The sequence below is a fragment of the Furipterus horrens genome, unplaced genomic scaffold (assembly GCF_987537825.1).
Source record: "Furipterus horrens unplaced genomic scaffold, mFurHor1.1.pri manual_scaffold_8, whole genome shotgun sequence".
NCBI lineage: Eukaryota > Metazoa > Chordata > Mammalia > Chiroptera > Furipteridae > Furipterus > Furipterus horrens.
The window spans coordinates 102,543,486-102,560,944 of NW_028327178.1; the positions used below are offsets into that span (position 1 = coordinate 102,543,486).

Below are 17,459 nucleotides of genomic sequence, written 5' to 3' on the forward strand. Positions count from 1 at the left end.
ATGTTTGTATCCCTGAAACACTAAATCAGTTTCAAATATATTGTGTTCCAAAGATTAGTTTATAAGTTTAACATCAAAATGTTTTTAATAGAAATATTACAAAGAAATATAAATGAGAGACTGCATGTGGACTTTTTATGCTTGTACTAGAGGCAGAAATTCTGTCTGTTAAATTGGGTTAAAAGGCAAGTAAGTATTGATGCTTAAGTTAGTCATTGGTCTTTTTCTTTAAGGCTGACAAACATTTTCATCTGGCACACTTACACTAAACCCCCTGTTTACTGCAGTGCGTCCTCTGTATTGATAATCTGTATCTTCTCTCAACAGGTTTCTTAGTCTTTATTAATTTGTATTGCATTAAATATGGGGCACTGGCACTGCAAGAAATATTTGATGGTATACAACCAAAGTAAGTTTGTTTTTATTCTATTTTTGAAAGCGAAAAATTGGACTTTAAAAAAGCATAAACCATGTATGTGATTTCATAGTTCTTAGTGCAGTGATAGTATATTTGTGGTTTTCAAACTATTCTTAGCGTGTTGTCATAAAGAAGAAAATCCCTGTAAACATTTGTAATTCCCAAAATTAGTCCCCCCTCTGGCGTCCTCCACAGCCAGTGTTCTGTGTAATATACATGGTCAGTGTTGTCTCCAGGAGCCTGCCTTTGTTAATAGCGTTATTTTCAAATAAGGGAAGTTTGCATCAATAAGAGTGCTTAGTGTGTATGCAAAGAATATAGTTGGGTGGCATTCTCTTATTTAACAGGGAAAGGAAAGATATAATGAAATGATTAGAGAAAAACCTCATGTCAGAGCTGTAGTATCTTTAGTGTACCAAAACAATTCCAGATTGAATAAAATGTAAAAAATGAATTAACCTGAAGAGCAGTACCAGAAAATAGGCTTTCCAGCAATAAGGGATTGTGAGGAAGTCAGCAGTTCATGCATCGCTAGTGGGTGCTTAACATGGCACGCTCTTTGTATAGAGCCAAAAACACACCTTTCTGTAGAGCATTAGAATGTCCATACTCTTTGATATCCACTATTTCCATGTCAAAGAATTTAACTTACGTAATCTGAGAGATTTGCATGATTTAGAATCATGGAAAACTCCTAGGATATCTGCAACAAGAGAGAGCAGTTCGCTAAATTATTTTTTTACTGTAACCATTAACATTTACAGTTACAGGTATGTAGGCACGGAAAGCTGGGCAGTTTATAACCCAAAAACATTAAAACTAGTTATTGCCAGGGGGTGGGTGATTCTTTTTTCTTCTTGCTCCTGCTTATCCCTTATTTTTAATTTTTAAAAGACTTCTTAATTTTATTTTTTAATATAAGACCAAAAAATAGCTTATAAAGATTGAGCATGGTCTTTAGTATTTATAAAAGATGATGGCAGTTGGCCACAGGGTAGAGGCTTGCTGTTTTGTCATCTCTAAGTCTCTTCCATTCAGTGCAGCCTTAATATTTTGTATTTTTATATTCATTAAGTAGTCAATGAGTATAACATCTAATAAGCATTTAAGTATAGTGGCTGTCTAGTTTAATATTGACTGGGTTTATTTTGTTTTAACAGAATGTTTGGTATGGTTTTGGAAAAAATCATTATTCCCGAAATACAGAAAGTATCTGGAAACGTAGAGAAAAAGATTTGTGCGGTTGGTATAACCAAATTACTAACAGAATGTCCCCCAATGATGGACACCGAGTATACCAAGCTATGGCAAGTGCTCCGTTCATTCTAAAATCCCCTTTCCTGTGACTGCAGAACCAACCAGGCTTACTCCTGAGGGTCAAGAGATTTAGGTTCTGATGTCACCTTCTCCACTGGCAGCCGTAGGTCCAAGGCACAACTTGTGGGTTCCTCTGGGCCTAAGATGATCTTGTTTCCTGATTAACTTTTTTGGGGGGTGGTAGAGGGAATTCATGAACCCCTTGAGAGTCTGGTAAAAGTCCCTATTCTTGATGATTTCTTAGACAGTTTTATGATAGGTGCCCAAGTAAGCTTCAGTCTTAAGAGAAACTCAACAGGCTGAGAGAAGATCCTACATGCTTGTGCTCAGTGTCCTGCAGACCTAGCTCTTCTTGACCTCTTGCCTCTCCTTTTTTTAGGGTTTCATTCAGGCAGCCCTTCTATAAAGTGACTTGACGGTTTTAGGCTTAATTCTTCTAGCTTCTAGCAGTGATTCTTCTTCGTTTGGCTTGAGTCACGTAGCTTTCTGACTGCCCAGGCCCAGGTTGTACAGCTAGCGTGAGAGCTCTGGGGTGGAGTAGTTTACAAGAGGAATTGGGGTGTTGCGGCCAAAAGAATGGACAAATGTTTTTGGCTAGGACAGGCGTAAGCACTGATGTCTGTCTGAATCTTGGCGCTCCTTTACTGTTGAGGCTGTGAGTCTGTAATTTGTGTTCCTAAGGAACTGCTGTTTATTCTTTTAATCTTCAAAGTACTAATCTTTTGTCTTGCTTTCTTCTAATACAGGACTCCTTTACTGCAGTCTCTGATTGGCCTTTTTGAGTTACCTGAAGATGATTCCATTCCTGATGAAGAACATTTTATTGACATAGAAGATACACCAGGATACCAGACTGCCTTCTCACAGTTAGCATTTGCTGGGAAAAAAGAGCATGATCCCGTAGGTCAAATGGTGACCAACCCCAAGATTCACTTGGCACAGTCACTTCACAAACTGTCTACTGCCTGTCCAGGAAGGGTAAGTATCTTTGTTGTCAAAGAGCGCGGTGGTTAACAGAGACCTTTGTGGGCTGGTGAGGGGATAGTAGTAGGTGTTGCAAATAACTTGCAAAACCAACCCTGGTGCCTGTTGCCGTTGGTCAGCATAATCAAACAACATTCTGCTGAGTTGTAATCAAGGCTTTAAAATCTTTTTTTTTAAATGGAAAAAAATATGTATTTACTTTTCTAGAGAGAGGGGAAGGGAGAGAGGAAGGAAGGGAGAGAGGGAGAGAAACATCCATGTGTAAGAGATATATTACAGGTGCCTCTCGCATGCCCCTAACTGGGGACCTGGCCTGCAACCCAGGTGTGTGCCCTGACGGGATCCAACTGGCAACCTTTCGGTTCGCAGGCCAGTGCTCAGTCCACTGAGCCACACCAGCCAGGGCCAGGCTTAATTTTTACTTAGTTAAAATGATGGGCTACAAAAATATTTTAAGTTGAATGATTTTAGGAGTATATCAGGGATAAAGCCCTTTGACTAGAAGTGTATTTATTTCCCAGATTGAAATAATCCTTCTATTATTAAAATGCAGGCATTTGTTTTTATTTAACTGAAAAATACTCAAAATTAAATAATGGAACATAGAGTAAACCTAATAATGGCTGTATTGTTCCATTAGCCATCATCTTTTTAGAGTCTTAAGATTTATGTTTTTCGATGTTTTATTATGGAAACTTCAAAAATACATAGAAACAGCACAGTGCACCCGCATGTACTGGCCCTTCAGTAATTACCATTTTCTGCCGATCCTGTTTCATGCATTCCTTTTTTTTTTTTTCCCCTTTGCTAGAGAATTTTAGAGCAAGCTTTAAGCAGCATGTCATTTTATCCATAATGTATTTCCTTATGCATCCCTAAGCCATAAGGGCTTTTTTTAAAAAACATAACCACATTGCCTCTGCCACAGTGAACAGTAGTAATTCCTTAGGGATCCACTTTTTAGACCTGTTCTTTTTTTTTTTAAGATTTTATTTATTTTTTTAGAGAGGGTAAGGAAGGGAGAAAAGAGAGGGAGAGATACATCAATGTGTGGTTGCCTCTTCTGCGCCCCCAACCTGGGACCTGGCCTGCAACCTAGGCATGTGCCCTGACTGGGGATCGAACCAGTGAACCTTTGGTTCACAGGCCGGTGCTCAGTCCACTGTGGCACACCAGCCAGAGCTAGACCTGTTCATTTTTGAAGGCATACAAGTAGTTGAGTTACTTGGGAATTCCTTTTTAACATAAGTCAGGGGCTGCCCTTCACAGAGCTGTGGTGGCATCCTGTAGAGACAGGGTTTGTACAGTAGGCTCTCCAGCAGCTGATTTGTGTGTTTCCTGACTCTTGCAGGTCCCATCAATGGTGAGCACCAGCCTCAATGCAGAAGCGCTGCAGTATCTCCAAGGGTACCTTCAGGCGGCCAGTGTGACACTGCTTTGAACTGCGATTTGGCTAATAAAGCCCAGGATGGCTTCTGAGGAAAGCTGGTAGACTTCTGAGGACAGCTGCATAAAAGCAAAGCGAGTTTTCTTTTTGAACGTGCCACAAATTCCGTCTTGTAAAAAACTATTAAATGTTGCTTTATTCTGAACCTTGAGCAACTTAGGTGGTTTGTGTGATCATAACTATAAGTGGTTGACTTCCAATTTGCAGCTTCAAGGGACAAATATTAACAAGTTGAGCATTTGCACTGTTTGGATAATTTGAAAGTTTTGACACACTTAACTGTGAAGACTTTCTGTTACTAAATATTTTCATTTTAAGGCTGATGCCAATTTGTGGTTTTCTTGTCCTTTGTATTTTTGTCTGTTTCCTTAAGCTCTTATTTGGCAATGTGAGTAAGTAATCGCTTGTATGACTTACCAAGAAGTGCACATTTCATAGTTTGAAATCTGTAATCAGCAATAAAAAGAGCCCTAAACTTAATGTATCTAAGAACCTCTTAAGGACAGGTTTTTGGTGCTCTATGATACTTTTATAATGAAGAATTTCTTTAAATTTTTCTTTTTCGCCCTCCCTCCTGGATTCCATAAAAATCCTTATTTTAAGTGGTTCACTCAGAAGACTTACATTTTTACACGGGGACATTCATTCACTTCTCTGGGGTCACTACATGCTAGATGGTAAAGCCGGTGCTGGGAGAAAGCAGCCATGAACTCATTTATGTACTCCTGGCTTTCCTCCTTGTAAAACGGGATGATGGGAGAGAACAACTTGGCAATGTGGAAGCACTGTCCACGTGAAAAAAAACAACCCATAATGACAGGCTTGCAGAAAGTTTTCTCAGACCTGATGCAAAAGGAGGTGGGAAACAAAATGAGAGAAGAGGTCCATTTTCTTGAAGTTTGAGTAAACCCTTCCGCAACTAGAGGGGAAAATGATTGCTGCTCCCAGAAACCTGGGTTTCTGCAGCAAACTTAAGCGGAGAGGACATCCTGACCTGTGTGAAGTGAGTCCACAGGAGGAGAAGGGAGCCCAGCACCCACCAGGCCCTGCCACTCCTGTGCTCACCAGTTCCCATGACCACATCCAAGTTACAACTGAATTACAGAACCACCACCTGAAACCTTGAAAACTAAATGAACAAAAGTCCTCTTAGTAAGGGTATAAACAACCCAGGACGAGACTGGCAGGAAGGATGGAAGCAAAGGCTGGCCCCACTGCTCCTTTCCTGGCACCAATCTGAGCTACCCGTTAACCTAGCACTAATCTCCACTCCGCCCTGTGGGCCTGTGTTTCCCTGAGACCCTACCCAACTCACCAAGCAGCTTTTCCACACAAGGACTTTCCTCCATGGGTGCTGTGGGCTTCAGTAAAATCTCTCAAAGGTCCACAAACCCCAAACAAGGAGCAGCTGTCTTCAGTGAACCCTGGAACCCAAGCGTGGCACAAGAGGCAACCAATCTTAACTAATGTGGTAACTCCCATCAGGTGGCCCCACGTCCAACACCAGCGGCAGCCAGCCTCGGCTTACAGCAGCTTCCCAGAAGCCTCCAAGCCTAGCACAAGTGGATCCAGCTGCAGGTCACTGTGCCCTATAAACAACAGCTGACCTTGGCCTGCAATGGAGCCCCTCCCCTCCTAAGACTCCAGAACTCACACACCTGGCAGTTCGCTTCAGACCATATACGAACACCACCTAACCAGCTCCACAAATGACACCACTAAAGCAACTTCTTCATGGATCAACCACCACATAACAGCTAGTCATGGCCACCCCACAGCCAGTGAGCTGGAGGGCCAGCCCACCTACTGTCATGCCAACAGCAATCGAGGCTCAACTGCAACAGGAGGGGACACAACCTACACAAAGGAGTGGAGTTCCCTGGAGCACCAGGCTCAGGTGACCAGGGAGACTATGCCACTAGGCCTCACAAGACACCTAACTACGAAAGGCTACTCTGTCAAGACAGGGAGATGTAGCAGATCTACCTAACACACAAACAAACATGGTAGTCAGCCAAAATGAGAAGATAAAGAATCTTGTCCCGAATGAAAGAATGGAACGACAAAGTCAAGACACAGCAGTGAGGGTGCTCAGCGAGCTTAGGGCAAGAAGAGGTCAACTTGGTGAGAACAACAAAGAGAAACCGTAAGGAACTGGTCAGAATGAAAACTACATCAGAGGGAATTGACAGATTAAATGAAGCAGAGGCCTAAGTCAGTGAGCTGGAAAACAAGGTAGAAAACCCAGACAAACAGAAAAATTAGTAACCTCTGGGAGAAGATCACGCACGAATACACAATAAAAAGGCAGATACTTTATAAATCTGAATAAATGACACAGGATTGTGGAACCAACTGCCCACTGATCCATCCAAGCTCAGCAATGTCAAAGGTCAGAGGACCCCCCCCATTGCTGCTCTACTGCAGCCTGAGGAAGTGAGGACAGTCACTATGGCTGAAGGCTGGACCCAGCTGGGCTGGGGCTGGAAGACCGAGCCTGCTGGCACCCCAGCAAGCTCCAGGCGTTCAGAGCATGCCTCACCGCCCAGCTTTAGAATGGGTTCTCCCAAGTGCGCACTACACACCTCCAAATTGTTATAATTTACTTTTAAATTAAAAACGATTTTAAAAATTGCCACTACACGTTCTGTTTACTGTTGTCGTTGCAAGACTAGTGGGTATTTCCGTCAAGTAGGTTTTGATGAGTATTTGTAAAAGAATGTGTATACAAAGGAAGTATTTTTAAAATATTAAACTTGAATTATTAAGCACGTATTAAGCAAAGCAGTACAAATTTCCTAAATTACATAATTTTTGCTAATAAAAATTAGAATGCCGTTTAAAGTACTAAGTGTGATTAGAATATGGTGTTTTAAAGTTTCACATGTATATTCTAGACATAGAATGACACATTCTAAGAAAATAACTGCTGATTTCAGGAACTAAAAACTCCACCCACCACCACCACTTCTTAGAAGAACATACATTTCTTTAAAAGCCTATTGGCTGACTTCTCCCTGCCAATCCAGAAATGCTTAAGTGCTCAACAAATCATTAATGGATTTAGAAATTTCCAGTATGGTGGTTTGGGGGTTTTTTTGGTCTGTTTTTAAGGGCACATAGACATTTAGGCATTAAAACCAAAGATGGTAGTTACGTATGTTTCTACAGTTACATGCCAACAAAAAGCTATATACCCCCATCCTTGGGGTTTATTCCCTGGATAGTCATGTTCTCCTGAGCCCATGTGAGCAAGCAGCACACTGCTTCTTGAGAACAGCCAGTTGCCTTTCCTGTTGATCACACCCATTCCTGACTCCCTCCTACCTCAACAAACCTTTGAATCCAGGCCAAAGTGGCTGTCACTAGGCATTTGCCCTGCAAAACCATGCCCATTATTAGCTCAGTGAGCTGTGGAAAGAAACCTAGATTGAGAAGTGACACTTTCTAAGACTTTAAAAAAATAATACTAATAAAAACAGCTATAGGGAAATCATCTTCACTATCATCTCATGGTGAGGAACTTGACAATGTCAGCACATCACTATGGGGTGATGGAGTCCCAAGCCTGTCCTAAAGACCACAAGGAGCCTCTGTCTTTCAGAACCAATGCTCTTAGGGTTTCTAAGACCCAGTCTTAACTGTGGCTGACTCATAATACCTTCGATAATTTTACACCTGCCTCTCAGGTGCCTTCTGCCTGCATTCAGAAAGCCAGGACTGCATATACTGTCCCAAGGGCAGAGTACAATTGGGGCTCGAAGGTTCTTATAATTCTTAAAACACATCACGTTGGGATAAAACGTAGGGCAAACTGGATTCCCAGGTAGAGGTACTGCAGAATGCGTGAGCCCTCAGCAAACAACAGCTACGAAGCAAGGCTGGTTTGAGAGTTTACAATCAGAACATTCAAGGATGTGCCACCTGGACATCTTTCCAAAGCAGCACAGATGTATCACCTTTGAACAACCCCTTCTCAAAGGGACCCGGAAATCCTAACATCCCTGATGTTAAGTGGAAATTCTCACTTCTGGAGTGCAGCTGCCAATGAGGGCCAGCTGGAAACAGCCACAAGAACTTTTCAATTACTTCTAAAACTCTTCTGTCCTGTCACCAGTGTGCCCTCAGCAGAAAGCTAAGAACACAGAGCAGGCATGGTAGGTGGCAAGTGGAGGATGTGGTTGGCAAGGCTGGGAGACTGGCTACGATCTCCATGTTGGAGAAAGTACGAAGAACAGAAGAGGAATGTTGTGAAGGACTCAGAGTTGCTAGACGCATCAGTATAAATGCATGGCTTTTAAATACATATACAAATAGGTGTGTGTACATCTCTACAGGGGTGGGCAAAAGTATGTTTACAGTTGAGTACGCAAAACAATTTATTCTTGTTAATACTGTATTTTCCACATGAACTAAACCTGTCTGCCCACCCCTGTATACACACACGTATGTACATGATACATACACATCTCCGAGCCATCTACTCAGAGGGCCTAGAAACAACACCCCAGTAGCAATGAGTGCTCTGAGCACCCAGACCCTGGTTTCTAAATGCTATCTGCCACTGAAGGCGTGGTTCCCTTTAGTGACAAATGACTGAATCTAGGACTGGGGAAGGGAAAAGGTCTTTTCCTTTCACTGCTCTTAACGCCCGTAGCGTTGAGTCCTCTCCTCAGCATTCCCCATAACCTTCTGATCACCTGTGGTCATTCCGGCAGTCCCAACTACAGGCTGGCTTCATAGTGAACCGCCTTTCTGAGCATCCTCTAAAATGAAGAGAAAACCACAAGCCCCTCCCCCAGCCCAGCTAGGAAGCAGTGCCTCACCTTTACTTCTGAGTGAGCGCTGAGGAAGGGAAGAGACTCGCGGTGCCGGGAAATCTCCAGGTCATTTCTTCGTGTAAGAGTGTCAGGTTCAGACAACAGGCATCTCCCTCCACCCAGTGCCCATATGCCTCTGGCAGCGATGTTCCCCCCCCCCCGCCCCCCCGCATTGTGCCTCTGTGCCCTTACATCTTCTTTAGTTACTGCTCAACAGGACCAAAAAATTCATTAGTAGCTGTTTATTGACCAACAGTTTGATATAAAGTTATTTCAGACCTTCAGAATTTTGCCCAAATGGAATCACAAGCATTACAAATTTTTTTTTCTTAAAAAAAAATAGGATCGGGGGCAGGTTGGGAGGGGACCCAACCTAGCAGTAGTGGCATTTGAGAATAAATTAACAAAAAGAAATTTAGTATTACCATTTATTGGTGACAAACACTAAGTTTTACTTACATTCCATGGGGAGAAAAAATTCCAGCGTAAACAACGAATCGAAGCAGTACTTAACTCGCAAGGCTACCGTGCTTTCCAGCTGGGCCACGCACAGGGCCTGACCGCGCACGCTTCCGTGCACGGTAACACAATATCAAAAGCAACACAGTTCTAGAGATACACAGAGGCCATTCTTCGCAGCCCTACATGGAGATGCAGCCAACAGTAAGTATAAAGCACTCAGGAAAACCAATCTGCAGTTTGATACGTACTACATGGAGATCACATCCTGTAGTGCAGTGAAAGCTGTGTGTCCTCAAGAGCCATATGTATATACACACGATTTTAATAACCATTAAAACAGATCAAATTTCATTTAAGTCCTGTTGCATTAACAAAAACAAAATAGAAAAGGAGCCAAATGATCATTTAAAATTTAAAATCCCTAAATTGTCCAATGTATACAACTGTGGAGACTTCATCAAGGTTTCTGAGAAGTCCAGGACTGTTTCAGCTAAACCAGAGGGCACACAATTTGCACCACTGAAATGGTCCTGGGTTAGTCCAACAGAATAAAAAGGTATAACCACATACACATGGATTTAATCGCTGCCGGTTAAATTACTGATAAAGTCAGCCTTGAAAGGTTCTAAACTGTGCTATGTAACTAGATACAATTGAGAAACTCAAATGAAAATTTATATAGTGTCATTTCAATCAAAAGGAAATAATAAAACTAAGAATATGTATCTCTCTTGGAAGAGAAAGCAGTGGTGATGGTGTGAGTACCGCGGGAGGCGGTGAGCCGTAGCACGCTGGAAGGTTAGCTTGCGCCGAGGAGGAAGCATTTGATTTTTCTCTGGTGCTTGCAGCTCTGGGCCGGCTGGTCTAAGGCCTCTCTCCGGCGTGGGTGTCCAGGATTTGTCCCAAAGTATTTGAGTGAGCCAGTCTGAGAAGGGGTCATGCTTTCTGCTTTCTTCTTTCACACAGCAAAAAATACAAACAACAATAAAAGAAACCCAAAGCCAAGCACTAATGTGCCGGGGGCATGGACCTGCTAGTTTTGCAACTGAGCCAAGGTGTTTGGCAGGCCTCACCTTCCCCCACAGCCGTGTAGGGACAAACCACAGCACGTGCGCGCAGCCATGGCCTCCCGCCTTTGTCACCACTGCTGTCTCCAGTTCTTTACCCATCACGTCTCTCGGCCCACTGGAGGTATCAGAAATTCCAAATTTTCAAAGCAGTCTCAGTATTTTCAGTATATGTTGGGGATTTTATAATGTTTCATGGCCAGAAGGGGTTCAGCACCTCCCACACCTTTAAAAAAGAAAAGAAAAAATTAAAATGAAACTAGTTTTGAAAATTAAGAGAATTAAACCCATGTTAAAAAGAAATTCACAGACAGAAGCCCAACAGCACAGGCCCCAGTTTATGATAACACAGTTAAGAGTCAAGTTTTTATAGGATATACTGTCAAGTGGAAAAAGCAAGGAGAAGTGCCTGTGCACAGTGTGTTATCTTGGGGGGGGTAAAGAAAGTGAAAGTACCCCAACATAAGAAACTAATAAAAATGGGACCCCCCGATAGGGGTGGGAGAATGAGATGGATGGGGACTGCATGAGGGCAAGATTATTTACCACGGCATACCTTTTAAAATAATGTTGATTTTGGAATCACATTAATACATTAACTAGGAGCTCTCTGCCCCAAACCTGGAAGCTTTCCAGGGAACGGGCCAGGAAGTGACTGAGGTAAGTGTTTCACTACTGTGGGGCAGAGACACTTTGAATTTGATGAAAACAAAGAACAGAACTGCCTTTCCATGTAGATCAGCTCACTCACACAGACATTGGTCCATTTCCTGTTCTTGGCATCTCTGTACTTTGTTGGTCCAACTCAGACAGCAACTTTAAAATGTTCAGTGCGGCCTAGCAGAGGATAAAAAGGAAAGTCAGGCCACCGCCACTGCTAGGGACCACAGTGTAAGACACTCATCAGGGAGGGAGAGATTCTCCTATTGCCCAGCAAAGCAGGTGGTCCCACTAAAGAACCTTCTTTACTGTTGGCATTTTTAATTTAAAAAATAAGTTATGGTTACATCATTGTCACCCCTTAATTTTCTTTTATATTTTCCGCTAGCATTTTTAACCTTGTGGTAACTGGATTGTACAAATTTTATATCCTGCTTTGAAACAAAAACCAGTCGTGTATCCTTGTTAGAATATATTTATCTTTGGAGACATTAATTTGACAGATGCATTATCTTCCATCGGGTGAATGTGCTGAAGTTTATGTACATTAAGCAATCCTTTTTGGTTTTAGTACTTCTTACAACAAAAATTTCACCTGAATAGAATACAAAGTAAGGGGCTTTCTGCAGCTGCCAGGCCTTGGGCCTGCAATTCCTGCTTCCGGTAAGCGGCGAACCAAACACAGTCTCTGGAGGAGCTCCTGAATCTAAGGCCCGCAAGGGAAGGGCTGGCTAAAGCGACTAAGTTCTCATTAACAGAATGTGACATCAATCCAGCAAACTAAGAAAAAAGTTCTTCAGAAATACGAAATCTGTCAAACAGCCAACTGTCCCCACTAACCCTCCACCTGTCTCCCTGAGGCCGACAAGACGCTGGGCCCGGGCCCACTGGGGGAGAACGTACCATATCGTGGCAGGACTCCAAGTCCTTTCCAATGCCGTGGCTGATCAGAGGCGGCTGAGAGGAGCAATTGATAAGAGATACAAATTCGTTCTTGTTGTTTTTGGGGAAGTCTTTGTATTCAACCTGTGGGGGAAACAAAAACTGAGGCAAGGGCAGGGAAGCGGAGGCTATGAACGGGGCATGGGGCTCCGCAAGAGGCAGATGACGCCTCCCTCCCTGGTCTCAGCCTGACACGGGGACACCAACTGCTGCTCAGTCAGAGGGGCTTACTGCTGAGGGGCACAGGGGGCTGCAGGCAGATCATGGCCACAGCTTCCAGAATATTCCATGAACCTAAATGTCTACTCAAAAACCCTGGTCTGAAAGAAGCTGTGTCCTTTCCTACCAAGCAGAAAGGGCCAGCACAGGAATCCGTTCTCACCAAAATCTGAATCTGTAACTACCACTAGGTCAGAGGCCTTGTTATTATTACGGTTGGCTTGGATATTTAAATCTTTATTACCAAAGGTCAAGGATTTCCTCCTACCGTACGGCCTGTAATACTTTCCATACCTCTCTACCCTTCCTTGGGACGACCGTTTCCCAAGCTTGCCCCACCCACCCCCCCAGACCAAGAACTGCACACTCCAGAACAGGTACAAAGCTCATTCCCAGAGAGAAAGCCAGAGACGACTGCGCTGAGGGACAGACCACGCAGCTCGGTCTAGCGGTTACCTGGAATCCCTGGACTCTGGAAAGATAGTCCAGCTGCTCAGAGGGTCTCGTGAGAGGTCCATGGGGTACGTGGCCTGAAGAGATGTTATTCTTTAAAATGGTCTCGGCTGTGGGCGAGGTGCCCCCATACAACAATTCACGGGCTATCATGGCGGTGACCGTGGCCTTGGCAGGATTCGGAGCTGCCCTGGTAAAATCTTTGGTGTGGTGTCCATGACTGACTCCCACGGCCTGAGCAACCTCGGGCACCATGGGAAGAATCCCCGCAGGCAGCTGCTGATGACTGAGATAAGGCATCCTAAATTCGTCCTCTTTATTGCCTAGGGAGGGACACGCAGACAAGTGAACACGAGTCCACAGGCAGCGCCTGCCTGGAAAGGCATTACAACACCCCCGCCTGCCCACCCTCAGCGCACACACTGGCACAAGGATGACGCAGAGCTGAATGTGCTGAAACGCGTTCATGGGCACCTGCTGTTATCAGGAACCAAGCAAATCCCAAAACCACATTCAGACCGAGACAATATTAACATAACACTTACTAGTCCCATTTTCATCCCCAGAGCCAGGTTCAAAAAAGGTTACTTTTCTTCCATCCCCTGGTTTCTTTATGGGTGTCTTTAAAAAAAAAAAAAAAACATAAAAAGGTTATGAATGTAAGTCAAACTGTTGAAAAATTAATTCTTGCTGTCTAAAAAACCCCTGAACTCTTTTAACAGCATTAATTTTTGGTTTTGACACTTTTGAAATAGGAGACAATTAGCAGGAAGCCCTCCTCCCAAAGCCTGACCACTGGTTTTGCTTCCTCCGCCCAGCAAGCCCAGAGGCAAAGCCTCCACTCTCTCCCAGTGCACAGCCCCCCACCCCCACCCCACCCAGCCTGTCCAAGAGAGCATCTAACACCTGACTAAACGCTGGGCCTCTGTCTGCACTCACCGGAAGAGAAGGGATCATTAAACCAGTAGGAGCCAGAAGATACTAGATTGGTAGAGCCCAATGTGGGGAAAGATGCTTTTACATTGAAGCTAAACAATATTTTCTGGAGTTTATGAGCTAATATCCAATTAAGAGATAAGGTGACATTTCCAGAGATGACAAACTCAGGGGGAAATGTTACTAGATAAATATTTTGTCAAACACAAGGCCCCCTTTCTGAGAAGGAAAGGATGCCTCTGAATGCAGTGCAAGATTTTGGAATAAAAAACCCCAAATCCAAGTCCAGGATCTATGCAGATTCTCTGATGGGTGTTTGGGGTTGTACTTATTAACGGTGTGGCCACAGCAGGTGCCGTTTCTCACGGCTGATACAAGCGGCAGAGGTAAATGGATCGGCCCTTGGTTTTACAAGTGTATCCCCACAGGATTCAGTGAGAGAAGACAAGGTCAGGCAAGGCTTTCAGGAAGGGTGCTGCTTAACAAGTCTTGGGAGAACTAAAATTTTTAATATGGGATTATTTTTATCTAGTATTAAATTTATAAAGAAAAAAGAAATCTCAAATCTGAACTATGTGGCCCTGACTCTAAAACCATACTATTTCAGTGTCCCTGAAAAACCAAAGGCCGCTCCAGAGCAAATGAAAGCCCAAGCTGACGAATCTTTTATGTAGACCTCATTCTACGAGACGAGCGCAAATGATGGAATCACACACATTGATTAATCTCAAGCCCAAATACCCAGCATCTTAGTAGCAGAGACGAGCAAGCATCGTAGACCACAAGGAAACTGAAAGAGTAACAACTTGACTCAGCTCCTCTTGTGGCCACTGACACATGATTCCCCTTCTGCCCACACTGTAATGGTCTGAATGGGGAAGACTGGGGCGCAGCAGGGCCAATTCACAGCCAGAAGGTCGAAGCCTTGCCCTGAGGCTTGGCCCTGGAGGTGCCAGAGTCCCCAGGATGACGGAGGTCATCTTGTAGTTAGAGAAAGCGTGGACACAGAGCCCCGAGCAGTCACCTTATCCTCTGACTTGAGGGCTGGTTTGGTGGGCTGAGCTTGTGGGACTTTGAAACCAAGAATCTCCAGCATGTTCTCCGCCGCGTTGCGCTTGGCCACCTTCTTATTGGCGCCCACTCCCTCTGCAGTGTGATTCCCCACTTTCACCTGCATGAGGAAGGCAGGGCTCATATTAGACCTTCAGAGCCAACACCAGCCGGGAACTGATGTGCTGGCCAAAGAACGCGGCACCGGTCAGAAGCCAGACAGCTAACCAGCGGGGCCCAGGAGCTGGCCCGCACCAGCCTGCAAGAGCGGACTGGGAAATATGCAGAAATTGGGACAGCACTTCGTTAAAGGCAACCGTTATCAAACAGTCTCGTATTGGATAAGCTTACAATGAAAAAGATTATTTTAACGAACAGGTAATGGATACTTAAGACTCATCACTTCCTAATTTGATGACATTTCCGAGTTATCTGCGCTTCTGAAGTGCTTTACATGTGCCGCGGTCACGTGGCGGAAATACTATGACTGTGCGGCTGCTCCTCTCTCCCCAACTCCACACCCCGGGGCACAGACAGCCACCAAAACCTCCAAACACTCCAGAGCGAGAGCTAAGCTCTTTTGCTGAAAGTCTACTCTAGACTTAAGTGACAGAGAAATGCTTAATATTACAGATTAAGCTTAAAAGCAAGACACTGTAACAAGTACAAAAAACTGAAAAGTCTTCCAGTCTGCAAAAAGCATCCCCTGAGCAGAGAAGTCACTCCTATGACATACAAACTAGAGAAGCTCCGTCACGAGTGTGTGGTCTTCCTTTCACCCCACTGGTTACCGTGAACAGAAATACCAACCAGCACCCATGCTGGGCTACGCTCCTCTGTCAGAGGCCTGCGCAGCCTGGACAGCCCAAGCGCTGAAATGGCACCACCGCCATTACTGACAGTCACACTGAAGGGACAGATGTAGGACACTTACAATAGAGTATTACACGTATGTAATTACTCGGAAAGTGTGTGCTACACATCCTTTCTACCAGTGAAACTTATCAAATGTGTGTGTGTGTAGGTACAGAGTAGGGCAAAATGAGGTTTACAGTCGCATGTGAAACGGAGTTCATTCTTGTGCTACGATTTACTAATTATTGTATCATTTTCCATATGACCAGCTGGAACCCTACTTCTGCCCTGCCCTGTAGGTGTGTAAATGCCCCCCGCACACACACACGCACCCCTCCAGCACTCTCCCCTCTCCTAAAAGCTGGTTGTTAAAACATATCCCCGAACAGCTACTGCCTACAACCCCCTTCCAGGCTGTTCTGACCAAACCCAAAGCCCCATGTCACAGAGCTGAGTCGAGGAGACCTTCCCTGGCCTGTGGAGAGGGGCCTGAGGCTGAATCCCGACTGACCACCGACCAGCCCTGGAGCCTGGGCAGGCTCCTTACTGACCTCCTCGACCATTCCCCTTCTCACCTTCTGACTGGGGAGGGGGACACCCCAGGCTAAGTGACGATGCTTTAAGTTGTAAACTGCTACACAAGAGTTAAGTATCCTGGTTTTCACCAGAAAATGCTACTGAGTTCAAGTCACGAGTCCAGCTGCCCATGTGAATGCCCGTTTCATAAGCTCAGTACGAGGAGAAGCCTCCGTACTCATCGGAAGGGCCACCGCGACCTCAGGAGGAGCCGCCCTGGGCTCCAGAGCCTACAGACGGGTGAGGACGGGCAGGACGAGGTCGCCTGATACAACTCATAAAACCTGTCTTCTGAGAACAACGCAACCCTTCAGGCAGCCGTAAGGAAGCGAAAGCCTGCCCGCAACCCCGCACTGCAGCGCGCTCCTACTCCGCACGCTGCGGCGGACGCAGAACTGAGTCTGTAGGCGCCAGGCTGCTGCGAGCTGCACGGTCTGCCGTCTACACTGCTGACGGCAGGGGCGGCCCACGGGACCGACGCACCGGCCCCGGCCCCCTTGGGGAGGCGTCTGGTCCTGGATCTCGTCCGGCTCCGGGACGGGACGCCCACAGGCCACGCGGACCCACCTGCATCACGAACTCCCTGCGGCGCGGGAGGCCTCGCTCTGTGAGAAGCATGTACTCCGGCTCCTTGTCCTTCTTCGCCTGCTGGATCTGGGCGAGTCTGCTGATGGGGTTCATCAGCTGGCCGTGTTCTGGGCCGCTCTGTGCCTGGGGAACAATCATCGCAGGCACCGTGTGCCACGTTAGTCACGGAGAGGACCTTGCCAGTTCAGAGATCAGGACGTGACAAGAGTTACTTTTATACTGATCTAATGCCTCAGAATTAATCTGCTCTTTTTAAAACTTTTTTAAATTCAAAGATGGTTAATCATTTTCTATGATTGTTCTAAAGTGATTTTAAGGTCTTCTTAGCAAACCAACATCAACATTTCACTATGAGTGGGCGAGCATCATTGCAATGTTTGCTTTTTAATAATTTCAACATATTACAATGAATGAAAAAGTAGAAAAAGAACACTATTCCTAAAATTTCTCCAAACTCTGTACTGTAAGAAAACTCTGTCAGCTTTCTTAATAATGACTCAAAATCCAGAAACCATTAAAAATATACAAGAAAAAAAAGAAAAAAAAAGCTGATGCCACACAGAAAGAACCACCAATGGGCACCTTTAGCGCCAGAACCCTCACCCACTCTGACAAGGGTTTCCAGGATATATTAAGTGAAAAAAGAAATTGTAAAAGTATGCTAA

At 44.8% G+C, this 17,459-nt stretch overlaps 2 protein-coding genes across 11 annotated transcripts in view; one reads left to right on the forward strand and one right to left on the reverse strand.

The window, feature by feature from the left end:
- CSE1L (chromosome segregation 1 like) overlaps window positions 1–4,317 on the forward strand; it is a 38,871-nt gene extending 34,554 nt beyond the window's left edge. For all 4 annotated transcript variants that reach the window (XM_090286535.1, XM_090286538.1, XM_090286537.1 and 1 more), the window contains 4 exons: window positions 328–409; window positions 1,579–1,725; window positions 2,482–2,713; window positions 4,071–4,317. In XM_090286535.1, the coding sequence (XP_090142661.1) occupies window positions 328–409; window positions 1,579–1,725; window positions 2,482–2,713; window positions 4,071–4,160 (551 nt within the window). In that variant the 3' untranslated portion in view covers window positions 4,161–4,317. The remainder of the gene's footprint in view (window positions 1–327; window positions 410–1,578; window positions 1,726–2,481; window positions 2,714–4,070) is intronic.
- Window positions 4,318–10,315: 5,998 nt separating this feature from the next.
- The window catches only part of STAU1 (staufen double-stranded RNA binding protein 1), a 47,683-nt gene continuing 40,539 nt past the window's right edge, over window positions 10,316–17,459 (reverse strand). For all 7 annotated transcript variants that reach the window (XM_090286542.1, XM_090286541.1, XM_090286540.1 and 4 more), the window contains 7 exons: window positions 16,774–16,917; window positions 14,750–14,896; window positions 13,335–13,410; window positions 12,793–13,112; window positions 12,079–12,201; window positions 11,267–11,352; window positions 10,316–10,741 (listed from right to left, as the gene is read on the reverse strand). In XM_090286542.1, coding sequence (XP_090142668.1) covers window positions 10,726–10,741; window positions 11,267–11,352; window positions 12,079–12,201; window positions 12,793–13,112; window positions 13,335–13,410; window positions 14,750–14,896; window positions 16,774–16,917 — 912 coding nt within the window. In that variant the 3' untranslated portion in view covers window positions 10,316–10,725. The remainder of the gene's footprint in view (window positions 10,742–11,266; window positions 11,353–12,078; window positions 12,202–12,792; window positions 13,113–13,334; window positions 13,411–14,749; window positions 14,897–16,773; window positions 16,918–17,459) is intronic.